The sequence below is a fragment of the Crassostrea angulata genome, chromosome 6 (assembly GCF_025612915.1).
Source record: "Crassostrea angulata isolate pt1a10 chromosome 6, ASM2561291v2, whole genome shotgun sequence".
Classification (NCBI taxonomy): domain Eukaryota; kingdom Metazoa; phylum Mollusca; class Bivalvia; order Ostreida; family Ostreidae; genus Magallana; species Magallana angulata.
Window position 1 is genome coordinate 44,809,069 of NC_069116.1, and position 14,886 is coordinate 44,823,954.

General features: G+C 35.8%; 1 protein-coding gene across 1 annotated transcript in view; it reads left to right on the forward strand.

The window, feature by feature from the left end:
• Positions 1-418: 418 nt before the first annotated feature.
• LOC128188438 (uncharacterized) overlaps positions 419-14,886 on the forward strand; it is a 43,785-nt gene continuing 29,317 nt past the window's right edge. The window contains exons 1-23 of the mRNA XM_052859487.1: positions 419-502; positions 1,683-1,706; positions 2,365-2,928; positions 3,044-3,637; positions 3,752-3,793; positions 3,900-4,028; positions 4,181-4,342; positions 4,623-4,740; positions 5,064-5,206; positions 5,311-5,425; positions 5,680-5,819; positions 6,094-6,222; positions 6,370-6,396; positions 7,368-7,482; positions 8,030-8,274; positions 8,579-8,693; positions 9,015-9,274; positions 10,295-10,409; positions 10,593-10,780; positions 12,228-12,342; positions 13,040-13,224; positions 13,813-13,927; positions 14,629-14,846. Coding sequence (XP_052715447.1) covers positions 445-502; positions 1,683-1,706; positions 2,365-2,928; positions 3,044-3,637; positions 3,752-3,793; positions 3,900-4,028; positions 4,181-4,342; positions 4,623-4,740; positions 5,064-5,206; positions 5,311-5,425; positions 5,680-5,819; positions 6,094-6,222; positions 6,370-6,396; positions 7,368-7,482; positions 8,030-8,274; positions 8,579-8,693; positions 9,015-9,274; positions 10,295-10,409; positions 10,593-10,780; positions 12,228-12,342; positions 13,040-13,224; positions 13,813-13,927; positions 14,629-14,846 — 3,916 coding nt within the window. The 5' untranslated portion in view covers positions 419-444. The remainder of the gene's footprint in view (positions 503-1,682; positions 1,707-2,364; positions 2,929-3,043; positions 3,638-3,751; positions 3,794-3,899; positions 4,029-4,180; positions 4,343-4,622; positions 4,741-5,063; positions 5,207-5,310; positions 5,426-5,679; positions 5,820-6,093; positions 6,223-6,369; positions 6,397-7,367; positions 7,483-8,029; positions 8,275-8,578; positions 8,694-9,014; positions 9,275-10,294; positions 10,410-10,592; positions 10,781-12,227; positions 12,343-13,039; positions 13,225-13,812; positions 13,928-14,628; positions 14,847-14,886) is intronic.

The following is a 14,886-nucleotide window of genomic DNA, read 5'->3' on the forward strand; positions in this document are numbered from 1 at the left end:
GTCTGAAAGTTGAGGTTTTGCAAATGGTTCCAGAGCACATACACACAAAGTACCTTTACATACATTCGGTAACGTGAAGTTGCCGTTCAACTTTATTCACACAATATCCCAAACCATTGAATTACGCAAGTTTCAAAAAATAGAAGCTTCAGGAGGCGAAGACAGATGTCCCTTCCCCGGACACCCCCACTTCTATTTACATTGTTTTAGTTTATTGTCCAATTGAGTATGGCGTAAATTTTGAAGTAGCGTATATTAAAAGTTCACAGTTTGTATTCAAGACTCGGCATTTTGCTTGATTTCCACTGTAAGATAAGGACTACGCTAGGTGTAAGGTCACTACAGACCCAATCCTCCAGCGCAATGCGCCCCCTGTTGGTTAGGTCTATATAAAAGTAGTCTATCCAAGGACAGTTTATTCTTTCGTTTCGACTTGCCTTAAGGATGTACCGGTCTTTCGGCGTTCTTCTGGCACTTTTCGTAGTGCTTCATGCAGCGAATGGTAAATATGCAAGCACTTATTATTATTTACTAATTGACCTATATACTTTTACTTGTATGGTATCTATTCATATATTGTTATGTAAACATAGCCTTTAAAAGTTTATGTATACAGTTTTAAAAATTTGATTTATTTTTCTTCCGAATTTTTGATTAAAATTGAAATTATATTGGGCCATAAGGTTAGCGAATTGTAGTTATGCAATCATTTATTTTTTTCACTAATTGACATGAATTTATGTTTGTATAAAATCCGTAGAATATTATGTAGACTTTCAACATTTTGGTGTACATTGATAGAAATATTAATGCAATTTTATTTCCAAAATTGTAATTGAAATAGAATTCGGTCATATTTAATTTTTAACAACAACAGCCAACGAAATATTTTACAAATTATACTCAGTGGTAGAGTAACTCAATCAGTATCATTAGATTAAATGATGCCAATATAATGAGGAGGATATCTGATAATCATGCTACTATATAGTGTATCTATCAATCCGTGCTTTATGTGACATAACGTCTGGACACTTCTCAGACTTGGAGACATTTAATCAGCCTTGACCATCTCTGGTACACTATATCGTAGACACGCACAAACCTCGCTCACCTATAGTATGGCAATATTGTTTAGAAAAACGATTTCTGAATAGCGATTCATGTTTGCCACTGATTTTCTTTTAATATTTTAATGTGGCTTGGACGGTATGCTGGCTATCAAAAAATCGTTTTACTAAACAATATTGGCAGTTTTTACTGGCCTTTTTAACTGTGCACGACGATATACCCATATTGGCTGAGCTTAATCATAATGTTACAAATAATTTAAATATTATTTTTCCGTGAACATACTACAAAAAAAAATGGGGGAACAAATATCATAGAAATTTCTAAAAGAATTAAAATGAATGAATTGAGTTAAAGGTATAAATGTGCACTAAATGAATGATAGCGAGTTTCCATAAATACCATGTCACGTGTAGCGCTCACATTGAATCACTGATAATATAGTGACCCATGATCTCTTTTTACATAATAGATAACAAGTCACATGACACCAACTAAAAGAAGGAATGGTTCTAATGACATTTTTTATGAACTGAACTATTTGTCCTCTAATTGAATATGACCGACATTTCCTGACCATATTTAATTGTTTGTTTTAATTTTAATTTCAGTGCGGAAGCAGCTAGCTTCCCAACGTAAGTATGATTAAAATAAACATTAACCCTGAGTATTTTTTTTTTACAAATTCAATCAAGCAACAAAATATCAAAATTATGAATAAATGTTAAAAATATAAAGCGTCAAATAAATTGCTTTATTCTACATGCTTCAGCTTACATTCACGCACATAATGGCGATGCTTTTGGTAGTGATCTAAAAATAAAGCATAGCTTTGGGTAAAAAAAACAAATTAAAAACCTAGTAATATCAAAAAAGAGCTTGGCTTTGACTACAGCAATTGACTTTATCAAAGCTTTGGAGAGAAAAAAGTGCTTATTTGTGGTGAATGGACTTGCGTGGACACGAAGATGAAACTGTTGGTGGAATCCGTTTGGAAATGTTGCTTTCAAGTTTCAATCCGCTTTCATTGCTGAACAACAGCCGTTAGAATTCAGAGCTTAACTTTCGCTTTTTGGTGCTTTACCGACGTTCTTCGCATATGTACAAACTCACTAGCTTCCTTGGACTGGAATACATCTGAGACACTGACAGATATTGTCTTTGAAGCATGGCAAAATTTGCCTCATTCTGGCTGCAACGAATTTCATGCTTCTGCTGTCTTTGTTGGTCAAGGATTATGTCACCTCAGTACCAATGAAATATCTATATAAACTATTTAAACACACATTACAGAATGCATCCCTGAGGATGTAACGTTCCTGGTAGATTCATCATCATATGTAGGAGCCGATTACTTCAGAATGCAACTCGACTTCATCAAATCCACTATAAATAACTACTATATAGCACCCCAATGCACGCGAGTGAGCTTGGTTACCTTCAGTGATGGTGCTTACAACCAGTTCTACCTCAACCAGTATGCCAACAAGGCGGCGCTGTTCAATGCCATAGACAATATACAGTACACCCCGGCCACGCATCGGTACTCCACCGAGGGCCTCAAGTACATGATGGCCAACAGCTTCATGTCCTTGCATGGTGGACGAAACAACGTGCCACACATCGGGATCATGGTTTCCAACGGGCTACCGGCCAATACAAATGCGTTTTTGCAAACGGCGCAACAGGTTAAAGCGAGTGGCATCAAATTGTACACAGTGGGAGTGGGAACCGGCGGACATTTGCAACAGTTCGCCACTGCTGCTAGCTCACCATACAGCCGCTATTCTCTAGTGGCCGATAGCTACTCGACCCTTAACGATCTTTCATATCCACTCGCATACCGAACAATGAGTGGTATGTAAATACCACATGAAAAAAAAATAATGTTTTCTTATTCCTCTCGGTTTTACTGTTTTATTACTTACAGATGCACAAAAAATGTTACTTGATTTATTTTACTAATTCGCAGAGGCTCCTTTGACGTCAGTTCAGAAACAAGCATGTGTTCCGAAGGCTGATATCGTGTTCCTTATTGATGGAAGTGGAAGTATTGGACCAACAAACTTCAACAAACTGAAAACCTTCCTGAAGGGTATTACCAGTCAGCTTGACGTGGGCGCTGACAAGATTCATGTTGGTGTCGAGCAGTTCAGCAACTACCCGTCTATTGAGTTCCCGCTCAATATGCACACAAACGATGCTGACCTGAGTTCGGCAGTCGACAACATCAACTACATGAGCGGTGGCACCAACACTGGAAGCGCCATCGACTACATGTCGCAGCAGATGTTCTCCCAGACAAGCGGTGCGCGTCCCAGCGTTCCAAGGATAGCGGTGGTCATCACTGACGGAAAATCGTCCAGCTCCGCCGCCACCGCTACCGCCGCCGACCAGGCCCGTCAGAACCACATCTCCTTGATTGCTGTTGGCGTCGGAAACGGTGTCGACATCAATGAACTCCACAGCATCGCCGATGATCCAGACAGCTCCAACACGTTTACTGTGAACAGCTATGATCAGCTCAACACCCTTACTGCCCAGATCATTCAGAAAGCTTGCTCAGGTTAGATCCAAGCATTCATACTTCTTTTGATATTTTATGAAAGTCTTAAATATTTGTTTGGTAAAAGAGTTAATATTATGACACTGTTGAACAGAAGTTTCAATTTGTTTGTAGTTAGAACAACAGCCCCTCCAGTTTCCAGTAACAACAATGCCGGTGCGTCTTTTAATGCTGTTATATGAGAGTTTTCTTCAAATTCAATGTAGGCAATTAAAGTTCTATGATGTAAAATTTACAACTTAAAAATCCTTTACCTTTCCAGGAGGCACCTTGCCACCCGATCCTTGCCAAGACTCTCTTGCTGATTGCAAACGATACGGAGAGAGCGTCTGTGTTGACTACGCTCCCTGGGCCCATGACAACTGTCAAAGATACTGCGGATTCTGTAATCGTAAGGCGTCAATCCATTTCAAACACACATTAATGTTAAGTATGGAAACGTCAAATACACATCATAGTTAAAAAAAGAATATATAATACCATTATTGCATAAAAGAGTTATGGAATCAATATACTGATAATTTCATGATATCGCTTGTGTAGCTCTGTACACCACTGCTCCTCCACCTTGCGTGGATCTCCTCTCCAATTGTCCTAACTACGGATCTGCCGTCTGCAACAACAACCTGTATCAAGGATGGGCCAAGGACAATTGTAGGAAATTCTGTGGCTTCTGTGGACCTAGTGTCAGTGCTGTAGGATTCTGTGAGTCTTCATTCCGACATTTACTTAATATTATTAAAGCCATCTTTGCGCAATGAACGCTGATCGTTACATCGGTTGTCGCTTGACATTGCAAAAAACAGTGCTAAAAATTGTCAGAGACGATAAATCTGATCGGAAGTTTTGGTTCTTAGATTAGCAAATACATGTGTTAATATTTCGGGGTTAATGCGTGTTCGTGTAATGTGTGTTCGTGTAATGCGTTTGCGTGTTCGAATAATATGAGGTAATCCAAGGACAACTTCTTCGTACGTCTTTACAGATGGACAATGTAGTTACAAAGGAAAATCTTACAACCCCGGAGAGAAATGGACTGATGGATGTGACTATGAGTGTATCTGTGAGGATGGAGCAAGCGGTCGCTACAAATGCTACAACAGGTGCATGATTAGATTAAGCACTTTATTTTTGTCCAAGCAGAATAATACCTGATTGGAATGTTGATGGATGGATATAAATACAGATGCTCAAATTTTCAGCAAAATTCGATCTGCTATTTGTTTATATATCAGGTCGCAATTATGAGTATTTGATATTAAATATCTTAGATTACTTCTAAAAATGTATTGGAATGAACTGCGTTTGCTCGAGACAGTAGTTTCAATCAAAAAATTCTATGATGCCGTGAATGCAGGTTGAAAATTTCAATGAATAAGAGGAGTTTTAATATTTGACATTTATAAACCAAAGCTCCGTTTTTAAGGTGTCCTCTCTACTACAACTTGCCCGCTGAGTGTACGCTCGTCCGAGACCCACAGGAATGTTGTCAAAGACCTGTTTGCAACTTCAACCAGAATCTCCAGACATTCGAGCAGACTAGTCCTGCCCGAACTCCAACAGGCGTCGGTACGCCCCCTTCTCTCTCTCTCTCTCTCTCTCTCTCTCTCTCTCATACACACATTGCATATATACCAAGTTAAAAGTTACGAAACAACGGTTGATTTTTGTAGGTGTATGTGTGTACAAAGGAAAACAATACTATGAGAGTCAGTCTTGGAAGGATGGCTGTAACTACCAATGCACTTGCGCCAACGGAAACACAGGACTGTACAAATGTCAATCTTTGTGAGTTACCACGAGTCTTCTAATGGTAGAAATAATCTTCGTGAACTGTCGGATCTTTTAGTTCCTTTCAGATTTAAAATTTCCACATTTTTTCTTTCACGTATTGGTTTAAATTGTAAATGGGGAAATGCGCACTCAGTATTATTTTTCATGATTTTAAACCCATATTTTTGATTTTCCAAATAAATGATCATGGATGAGACAAGACAATATACGTAAGATGTACAACCTGTACTTTTTTGTCAATAATCTAGATGCCCACAATACCAGTCTCTCCCTCCATATTGCCACATGGTCAAAAAGGCCGGAGAGTGCTGTGCTCAGCCAAGTTGCGAATTTAACACACAGAGCGGATCTTTTACAGGAACCGGATCCATCAGTGGAGGCGGAGTTGGTAGGTGTTCCGTTTCGTGATCACGTGATTCAGCTTAATATTTATGCGTTCTGATCACTAAAATTAATAAATAACAGCAGAAAGATTTTTTTTATGAATATTCCGGAACCAGTTGTCTAGTACATGTACGTTCAAACTTCGTTTTTTACATTAACATTTGCGCGGGAAGTATGCTTGGTAATGATTTTGCATCAGACTGAGAGACATGAATAACATGTTATTCATGTCTCTGACTGTATATATGAATATATATTCAATTGCTCTGAATATAAAGGCAAAACACCAACCACACCACCACCCTGCGTTAACCAGCTATCTAACTGTGAGAGATATGGACAAGATGTCTGCTCAGGGTTCTCTAATTGGGCCTCCGTAAACTGCAGAAAGTACTGCAATTTGTGCAGTAAGTGAAAAATGCCTTTAACAATTAGGCTTTTAGTAATGCTTGTTTCATATTAGAAATACTATTAAATGTGCTATTTGTGATACTAGTTTTATTAGTGTTTCAAACTATGTGTACATTGAATATCTTTTTGTCTTTCTGTCGCAGATGTTCAACCAACACCTGCACCAACAGGTGAGTAAATTTATATGACATATATCCTTTTGACTTTGTTCCAAAAAGTTCAGTGAGTATGTGGCACATTGGTTTGTTTGATATATACCGGTATATATATCTTTCCATTGCAGTGTAATTATAAACTGTACCAGAAATCTATAGTCATTACTTATACAGGTCCAGTACAATCTTCAGATTTAGCTATATAGCTTGAAAAAGCTATATTGCTTTATAAAGCTATTCAAAATAGCTTAATAAAGCTATTTATATGCAGTTTTTGAAGAAAATATTAATTGTAAGAAATGGACGAGAAATCGCAATTAACTTGCTACTCATATTTGCGCCACTGACCATTATAAACTTGACCCAAATGTAAGATAGTTTTAACACTGCAGCTTTTAAACACTTTTAAGCAAAATGTATATTTCCATTGTTTGGGTAACTGTTCACCATTTTGTGTGCAATGAAGCGTGGATAAGTATGATTTCTTCTCATTGTGATAAATTATTACCAATCAATTATCTTGTTTACCATAACTGACCTCCTTTATATTTCATTCAAGAAGTAACTGCATGTGTAGTCATGAATCAGTTGCCCCAAAACTTTTAGTGCAAAGTCTCTTAAGGAGACGCAAACTTATGAGTAATCTTTACATGCACTGTTTACAGAACAGTTCAAAGTTGAAAATTATCACTGCACTAAAGTGCGATTTTTTAAATTAACTGAAAAAATTACACATTTAAGAAAAATGTATGACAAAATAGCTAAATGAAGCTATTCTGAATAGCTTAATAAAGCTATTTAGCTTATTCAAGCTATATAGCTAAATCTGGATATTGTACTGGACCTGTTATATATAGATCTACAACACTTATCATTCGAATAGTACACAGTTCTTTGGAACGTCCCACCTTTCTGATATACTTTGTTATGTATTCAGAAGTGTATCAACAAAACTGTTTTCTGAACTGGTTAACTCTTTGTTTCAGATCAATGCATGTATCAGGGTCATGCCTACAGCCAGGGTCAAGGTTGGAAGGTCAGCTGTGACACAGAGTGTGTTTGTGAGAACGCTATTTATGGATACTACCGATGCACCAATACGTATGTCCATTTCCAATTATACAAACAAGTAAAATATATTTGCACTTGCTTAGAAATGTTTGGTTACTCTTTCCAAATATTGAAGCATTATGATCTAATCTTACATGTATATCTTTATTGGTAAGAATAAGTTAAATTTGTCAAACTCCTTGACCTTAAGCACTAGTTGCAATGACATAGCCCTTCCCATTTTGTTTCTTAAAATTGCTGTGGGAAAAAATATTTAAAAAAATAAAATTATAAATACAAGAAACCTAGATAGAAAAAAATTTGCTATGTACTGGGGAAAACTGGTTCACGACGACTAATTTTTGCGACCAAGCCTTATGAAGATTTGTGTTGTTAAAACAAGTACCGTAAATGACCAGGAATGGTTCACAATGAGAATTATTCACAGCAACGAGACTTGATCTCAGGAATTTCACAAAAATTTCTCGCATGCAAATATAAGTTGGTTTACAGTACTCAACTTCAAATAATGGTTCTTTTATTGTATTTACTGGTATATGTGAAAATGCTGATATATGCTCATTTTTTTCCTACATAGATGCCCCACATACAACAACTTACCAAAGGGATGTTATGAAGTAAAGAAAGCTGGCCAGTGTTGCCCAACAGTACAGTGTGAGAATGGAGTTCTACTCACATCCACGAACAACTTGGGGACTATTGGTAGTGGAGGCCTGATCAGTGTCCTTCACCCCCCTGTCCCCCAGGCTGTCCCCACCCTCCCCAGTGGAGGTCAACCTCTCCCAGGAACCGGAGGAACTGGCTTCATGGCTCCATCACTCAGTAAGTCCAAGTTCATGAACGGTTTTGAACTAGAATTACTGAAAACTGAATGTTGGTTTATAGATATCATTTCTATTGTATTTGTAGAAATGTTTGGGGATTTTGTAAAGACCTTTCCCTGCAATTGAAAAGTTTTTCTTTCTTTTAAAATTTGAATTACTGTCCTTACATTGAAAAACGTATCAAATTAACTTCATGCCAATTTGTGAAATTAAAAGTGATGGTACATTATTCTTTTTCAACAAAAATAAGTATAACATGGAAAACAAGTGTATCAAGTTTTTATTTCGAATTTCTCTTACAGAGGGTTGTTTGTACAAGGGAGTGATGTACATCCAGGATCAGATTTGGAATGATGAATGTAAATACACTTGTGAGTGCCAGGACGCCAGCACTGGATTGTATAGATGTAATGAAAGGTGGGTCATTGTCTATTTTGTTCATATTTTTCATTTGGTGTATAAGACTTTCAAAATTAATACAGAAAAATAAAATGATAAACACAGATTGGATGTTTATTTACGTGTATGTCAGTGTTAGTGTTTATAATTTTAATGTTGTGAAGGTACATAAATTATTGACCTTAATGCGATGATTTAGCAGTGGCATGCATTTAGAAGCTGCAAAATTAATATAAATCGAACATCAGAATAGATGTGATTTTGATTCTTGAGCACTTTTTGTTTATCTACAAAAGTTATGTACATAACTGTATTATTTATTTAATAAATACATAACAGATGCCCAACCTACCTCAACCTGCCAGCTGCATGCACCTTTGTAACAGACCCCAATGACTCCTGTTGTAAGAAGCCCACATGTCCAGATCCCAACACGCCCATTGTGCCCACATTTGGTCAAAGTAACATTGGTCACGGAATAGTCCAGCCTCCCAGCTCCACAGACCTGTACCAGAACTACAGTCCCATACCTTACACTGTCATCTACAACACCGGACAAACCACTCAATCACCCTCTGCCACAAACCCTGTCACCATTGGTAAGTGGCCCATAGAAACACTTTTTAGCCCATGGAAGGACTTACTGAGTCAAAATGAAAATATTTACATTTATCAGTGCCTTTGCCTGCGATAGCACATCATTGGGTGCAAGCTGGGATTGATTATAAATATAAGTAGGAATTATTCTTTGGATATTCCGAGGTGATAATTTCGGTTGGAGTGTGATCAAATCTAGCCATTCGGGTTTTATTGGATTTGATCACTATCACCTTATAATACTCAAAGAATGATTCTTAATTCCTTAAATAAATACAATATTTGATAAATAATTAACTTATAAAAGGACATTGAAAAGATTACAGAAAGGACTATATATGATAAGGGCCTAAAATGGCCCCCTAAAATGAACATCATCATTTTACTATCATTCTTTGTTTTCTTAGTACAGATATGTAAGCGATGTGTTTACATAATATTCATTTTGGTTCAAGTACCCACAATTTAGAAATACGACATTGTAAAGACAACCTTTTCCCGCCATTTTTGCATTTTTAGCGTAAAACAGCTTGTTTTCAAGCAGTTTTTCCTTCCGAAAACATAGAGCGCATTCTTGAACAAATAAAATATTTTAATCAGAGATGTATCTAGCCAAGACAAATAAGTGACAAAAAAATTTTCCTTGTTCAAGCATGCGCTCTATATTTCCCATTCGTAAATAGATAAGAAAGATGTCAATTTTTGGCTGATTTTAATTGAATTATAGAAATGGCGTCACTTCTGACGTCATATACTGCCAGTGAGTGCAAATAAATCAAATAAATAGATGAAAAATATATTTTATATCACCTCTTCTAAAAAATTAGTTAACATTTTATTCTTCCCGAAACACTTAAAAATTGGCGAATTATGGGGGCCAAATTTAACTCTTATCATATATAGTTCTTTGTGTTAAGTTCTGTTTTGTAAATTCAAATTAAAGTTACATTTATGTGTTAGAAAAATTTTAACCACAATACATGTAATAGCATTGTTCCATGGTTTACCTTTGCTGTTGGTAGGATACTGTCTGAGAAATGGACAGAAACATTTACAAGGAGAGCAGTGGAATGAAGGATGTGACTACATCTGTACTTGTGAAGATGCCTCAACAGGAAAGTGGAAATGTACCCAGAGGTCAGAATAAGCAAACTAATTTTGTTTTATTCTGAACAATTATAAGACATTTTAATAGAAATATAGCTCGTTTTGAAATACATACTTTGAAGCAATGGGAAAACAGGTGTTAATGTACTGTGGGTTACATTTAGAGGTACTGATATTGTTGATCTAAGTATTGTGGGTTTTGCTTGTACACAGATGCCGTGTCTACTCTAATCTACCCAAGCCTTACTGCTACCTGATCCAGGATCCAAGTGATGCCTGCTGTCAGAAGCCCAAGTGTGACTTCACTGCAAGCACTAACATCCACAGCGGCTCTTACTCAGCCCCGGTTACCGTCACTCAGAGGCCCACAACAACCCCCCGCCCTACCACCCCCAAACCAAGTAAGTGTTTCTGAGATTCTATTTATAGCATGCTTATTTGTTAGATAGCGTTTTTTTAACCATTTATATTTTATGAAAATTTGATTTAGGCATTATTATTTAGAGGCTGCAGATGACAAAAATTGATTATCGCATCTATTTATTCAGCATCAAAGGAGAAATTGATTTATAAAATATATATAAAAATTGCTAGAGCTATTCGCTACATTTACATGTAGGGTGATTTCACCATGCATCAGATACCTTTGGGTTTTTCCCTTTGTTCATGCATCAAATATCGTCTAAATATAAATAAAACTTGTTTTAAAAGTCACAGGTTTTCTCCTTGTTAAATTATTGGAGAAATAATTGTGAAATTGTTGAAAATGTAGAAAATAAAGCAAATTAATGAAGTGTTGAACTATTTCACTATGGATCGGACAATATTTACCAAGCATCGGACATTTATACAGTACTGAGTACTGAGTAGAGATTAAAAATAACAGTTTCTGGTTTTAATGCAAAAATACAAAGGTTTGGAAAAATAAATTCATTCAGTTGCTTTTCAGGTTCCTTTTAATATAAATCCTCAAATCTACATATAGGAATTTAGACTAGTGCTTCTATTTAAAGAAATATTTATCATGAGGGGTTCTTTATTGTGCCAGGTCCTTTGGACTAAAAAGGCTGTGTCCGTAAAACTCGAATTTGAAGTGGTCTGAAGAAAATATATGTATCAATTATTTTTTAAATATTAATTTTACTTCACATTTAAAGTATATCACAAGGAATGGGCACATAATTTCCTTATTATTAGAAGAAATCATGCACTGAAAACTGTCCGATGCAACATATGGAGCAAAAATGACCTTGACATTAATTGTTCAAATTTCTTGGACTTATTTTAATAATATTTTGTTTCAAAACTTACTTCTTTCTAATTATTTTATGCAGAGAGTGCATTGTCACTAATTCCCAATCAAATGCACTACATTTAAATAATGCTTTAGAGTAAAATCTTCATAACTAAATTTTCAAAGATGGCGAATTTGAAGCGTTTTACAATGCCTATATTTCTATTTCTTTGACAATGTGACTGTCAAATTCTTAATAATCATAAAGTCCATTAGCTCTAATTCAGGAATATACGAAACAACACACAAGTGCATGCACATTTATTTGTATATTTATAACCAAAGTTGTCCGATCCAAGGTATGTGTCCGATGCATGGTTAACTCACCCTATATGAAAAGTTTTTAATCAAATTTGCTGTGCTAAATGAATTTTATTATTTGAATAATTCAGACTAAAAATTCAACTAATACAATTTCAATATGATTATAGGTTACTTTCTATGGAACAAAAATACAAATTAAGCACTTCAAAAATGATGCAAAGATGTTTGTAAATCTTTTATATTTTAATTGTATATTTTTGGTTTGAAAAACATTTCTTTGTTCATTTCAGACGTCTGTGTGTACAATGGCAAACAGTACAGCCAAGGACAAGTCTGGTATGATGGTTGCAACTACAAATGTACCTGTGATGACGCCTATGGTGGAATCTACAGATGTGTCAACAGGTGTGTATTTGATATTAAAGCTATACATACATCTGAGGTTAACATGTTAACCAGAGTGAGTGCTAGCGAGGGCTCGTCAAAACTTCCTATACCTGTCACACAATATTTGACAAGTAATTGTGAGCACCTGCTCTGCTGTACACACCTTCGTCTTTGGTTAAAGTTTTGAAATAAATTTTTTGATGAATTGGTATACTATAAAACTTAACAGTTTTCACACAATCATACATGTATCATTGATTAAAAACCTGTAGTCAATAAATAGTCAATGAAATGTGTAAAAAAAAAATTATAGTCCAAATAATATTTCAAATTTTTAAAAAAAATTGTTAAGGTAAGTCACTACACTTTGAAATAGTTTCTCAAATCAGCAGAAAAATTACTTGGATAAGATAACATAATACATAAGAAGTATAAAAGTCAGATAGCAAAATATTTGAAATTATGGATAATTCATGATGTACAACAATTTTATTCAGTAAATATGAATAAAAGCCCCATGTGGATTTGAACTCCTGATATGCCATTCACAAGCCTGTTACTTTAAACACTGACCATAGATGTTATTCAACCATATCGATCGATACAAACAGTTTAACAAATCGTCTAAATCTGCCATCTTATGACATGGTGTCTTAAACTGTTTTAATGTAGCGAGGTACCTTGAATTAACATGCACTATTACTTCTGTGTCCAGATGCCCAGTGTACCAGAACGTCCCTGATGTATGCACTATGGTACCTGACCAGAGTGATCCTACTTGTTGCCAGATGCCCAGATGTAATTTCACCCCAGTCAACAACACAGTCAACGGACAGGGAGGAGGCGTGTCCACTCTGGCTCCAGGAACCTACCAAGGAATTGGCACCGGAGTCAACATCGGTAAAATAAATAAATTAAAATAAACATACACAGAGCCCCAAGAGTCTTGTAAGAAATAGGTACCGGAGTTAGCATTTTATTATCAGCATGATATTGAATGACACTGAAAGTTGGTCATTATTCAGAACATATTACCAGTTTGTTAGGCCTTACCAGTAATTTGGAGCTACATGTTCAAGTACACAAAGTTTGAACCATTAAGAATAGAATTTGAATGATAAAATTGTCCAAAGTTTATACGATATCTGTTTGGGTGAATTAAGAAGAAAGTGTTTATTTCAATAAATCAATAAATCCTTATCAATTTTATAAAAATTATTTGTTTGGTTCCAGTTTAAGCAACGAAAACCTGTACTCCCTAAGAATTGAAAATATTGGTGTTTTTTTATGGAGTCTGTTTGGAATATTATCTAAGAATGTCTTTAATTTTTGTAAATAAATGACTCCTTAATTTTTTCAAAAACATTTTTGTTGAAAATTTTCCCGTCCCTTGAAAGTTTAGAATTTTTGAGTGATTTTACACATAAAATTGAAATCAGACAGCTTAATGAGGATAGGATATTAAAACCCTTTCTTTATGTTTCCCAGGTTTTTGTCTGTACAAAGGAAAACAGTACACTCAAGGTCAAAGATGGGATGATGGCTGTGATTTCAGATGCGAATGTAAAGACCAGAGCACTGGAAGATACGTCTGTTCTGATATGTAAGTATTTTGGAATATCTCAATTTTGAGTCTGACTTAGTGATATTTTCTCATACCGTATCTTATATAATGTTATGCTTTCTAAATGTCTAGAGGTCATGTTCTATTATCTATGTATTGTATACATTCTGGTCACTCATAAGTTACATGTACCAGCTATTCACAGAATGCTACAGTACACACTATGATATGAAATTGTTTTGGAGTTGTGTGGCTAACTGGCTGTTTACTATCCATGTCAGGGTTGTCTCTAAAAATTGAAGTAGATGGAAGAAATAAAAAAGTAGAAGGGAAGTCTGGGGTAATCGGGTATTTTGCTTATAGCTACATTGTGTTTAAAATGCAATAATAGACGGGTAATTAAGTCATTATAGGCGGGGGAATACCCTGCCCCTCGGGTCTTGGAGACAACCTTGCATGTACACTTTGTTTCTCCAGGGACAATCCATCCTCTTGTTTTAGAAAAGATAAAAAATAACTAATGTTGAAAGCATCCATTACATGCTGTACTAGCTTTTATGCATTTGAGCAAGTATTGTATGATTCTAAGAGTTTTATTTAAACAAAGCAAGAAATATATTGGTATACTGTTTAAACTTAAATGGAGAATTTTGTCTAAAGCACATAATATTGGGATGTCTTTATACATATTTTTCAAAGAAGAGATTAATTTTACAACTCTTAGAATTGGTATTTCACAGGTGCCCAAGATACAGTGACCTTCCAGCTCAGTGCAAACTGATCCCTGACTTCCGTAACCCTTGCTGCAAAGTTCCAGACTGTGGATTTGATGGAACTCTGACCTCCATTAGCGGTCAGAATACCTTGGCTCCTCCAATGCCGGGACAGCCTACCCCTTCTCCAAACCCCCTCAACCCCAACCCCAACCCCACACCAAACATGGGAGTACCTGTTCTCAGTAAGAGCAATTTTTTAATCAGAATCAATCGACAACTCAA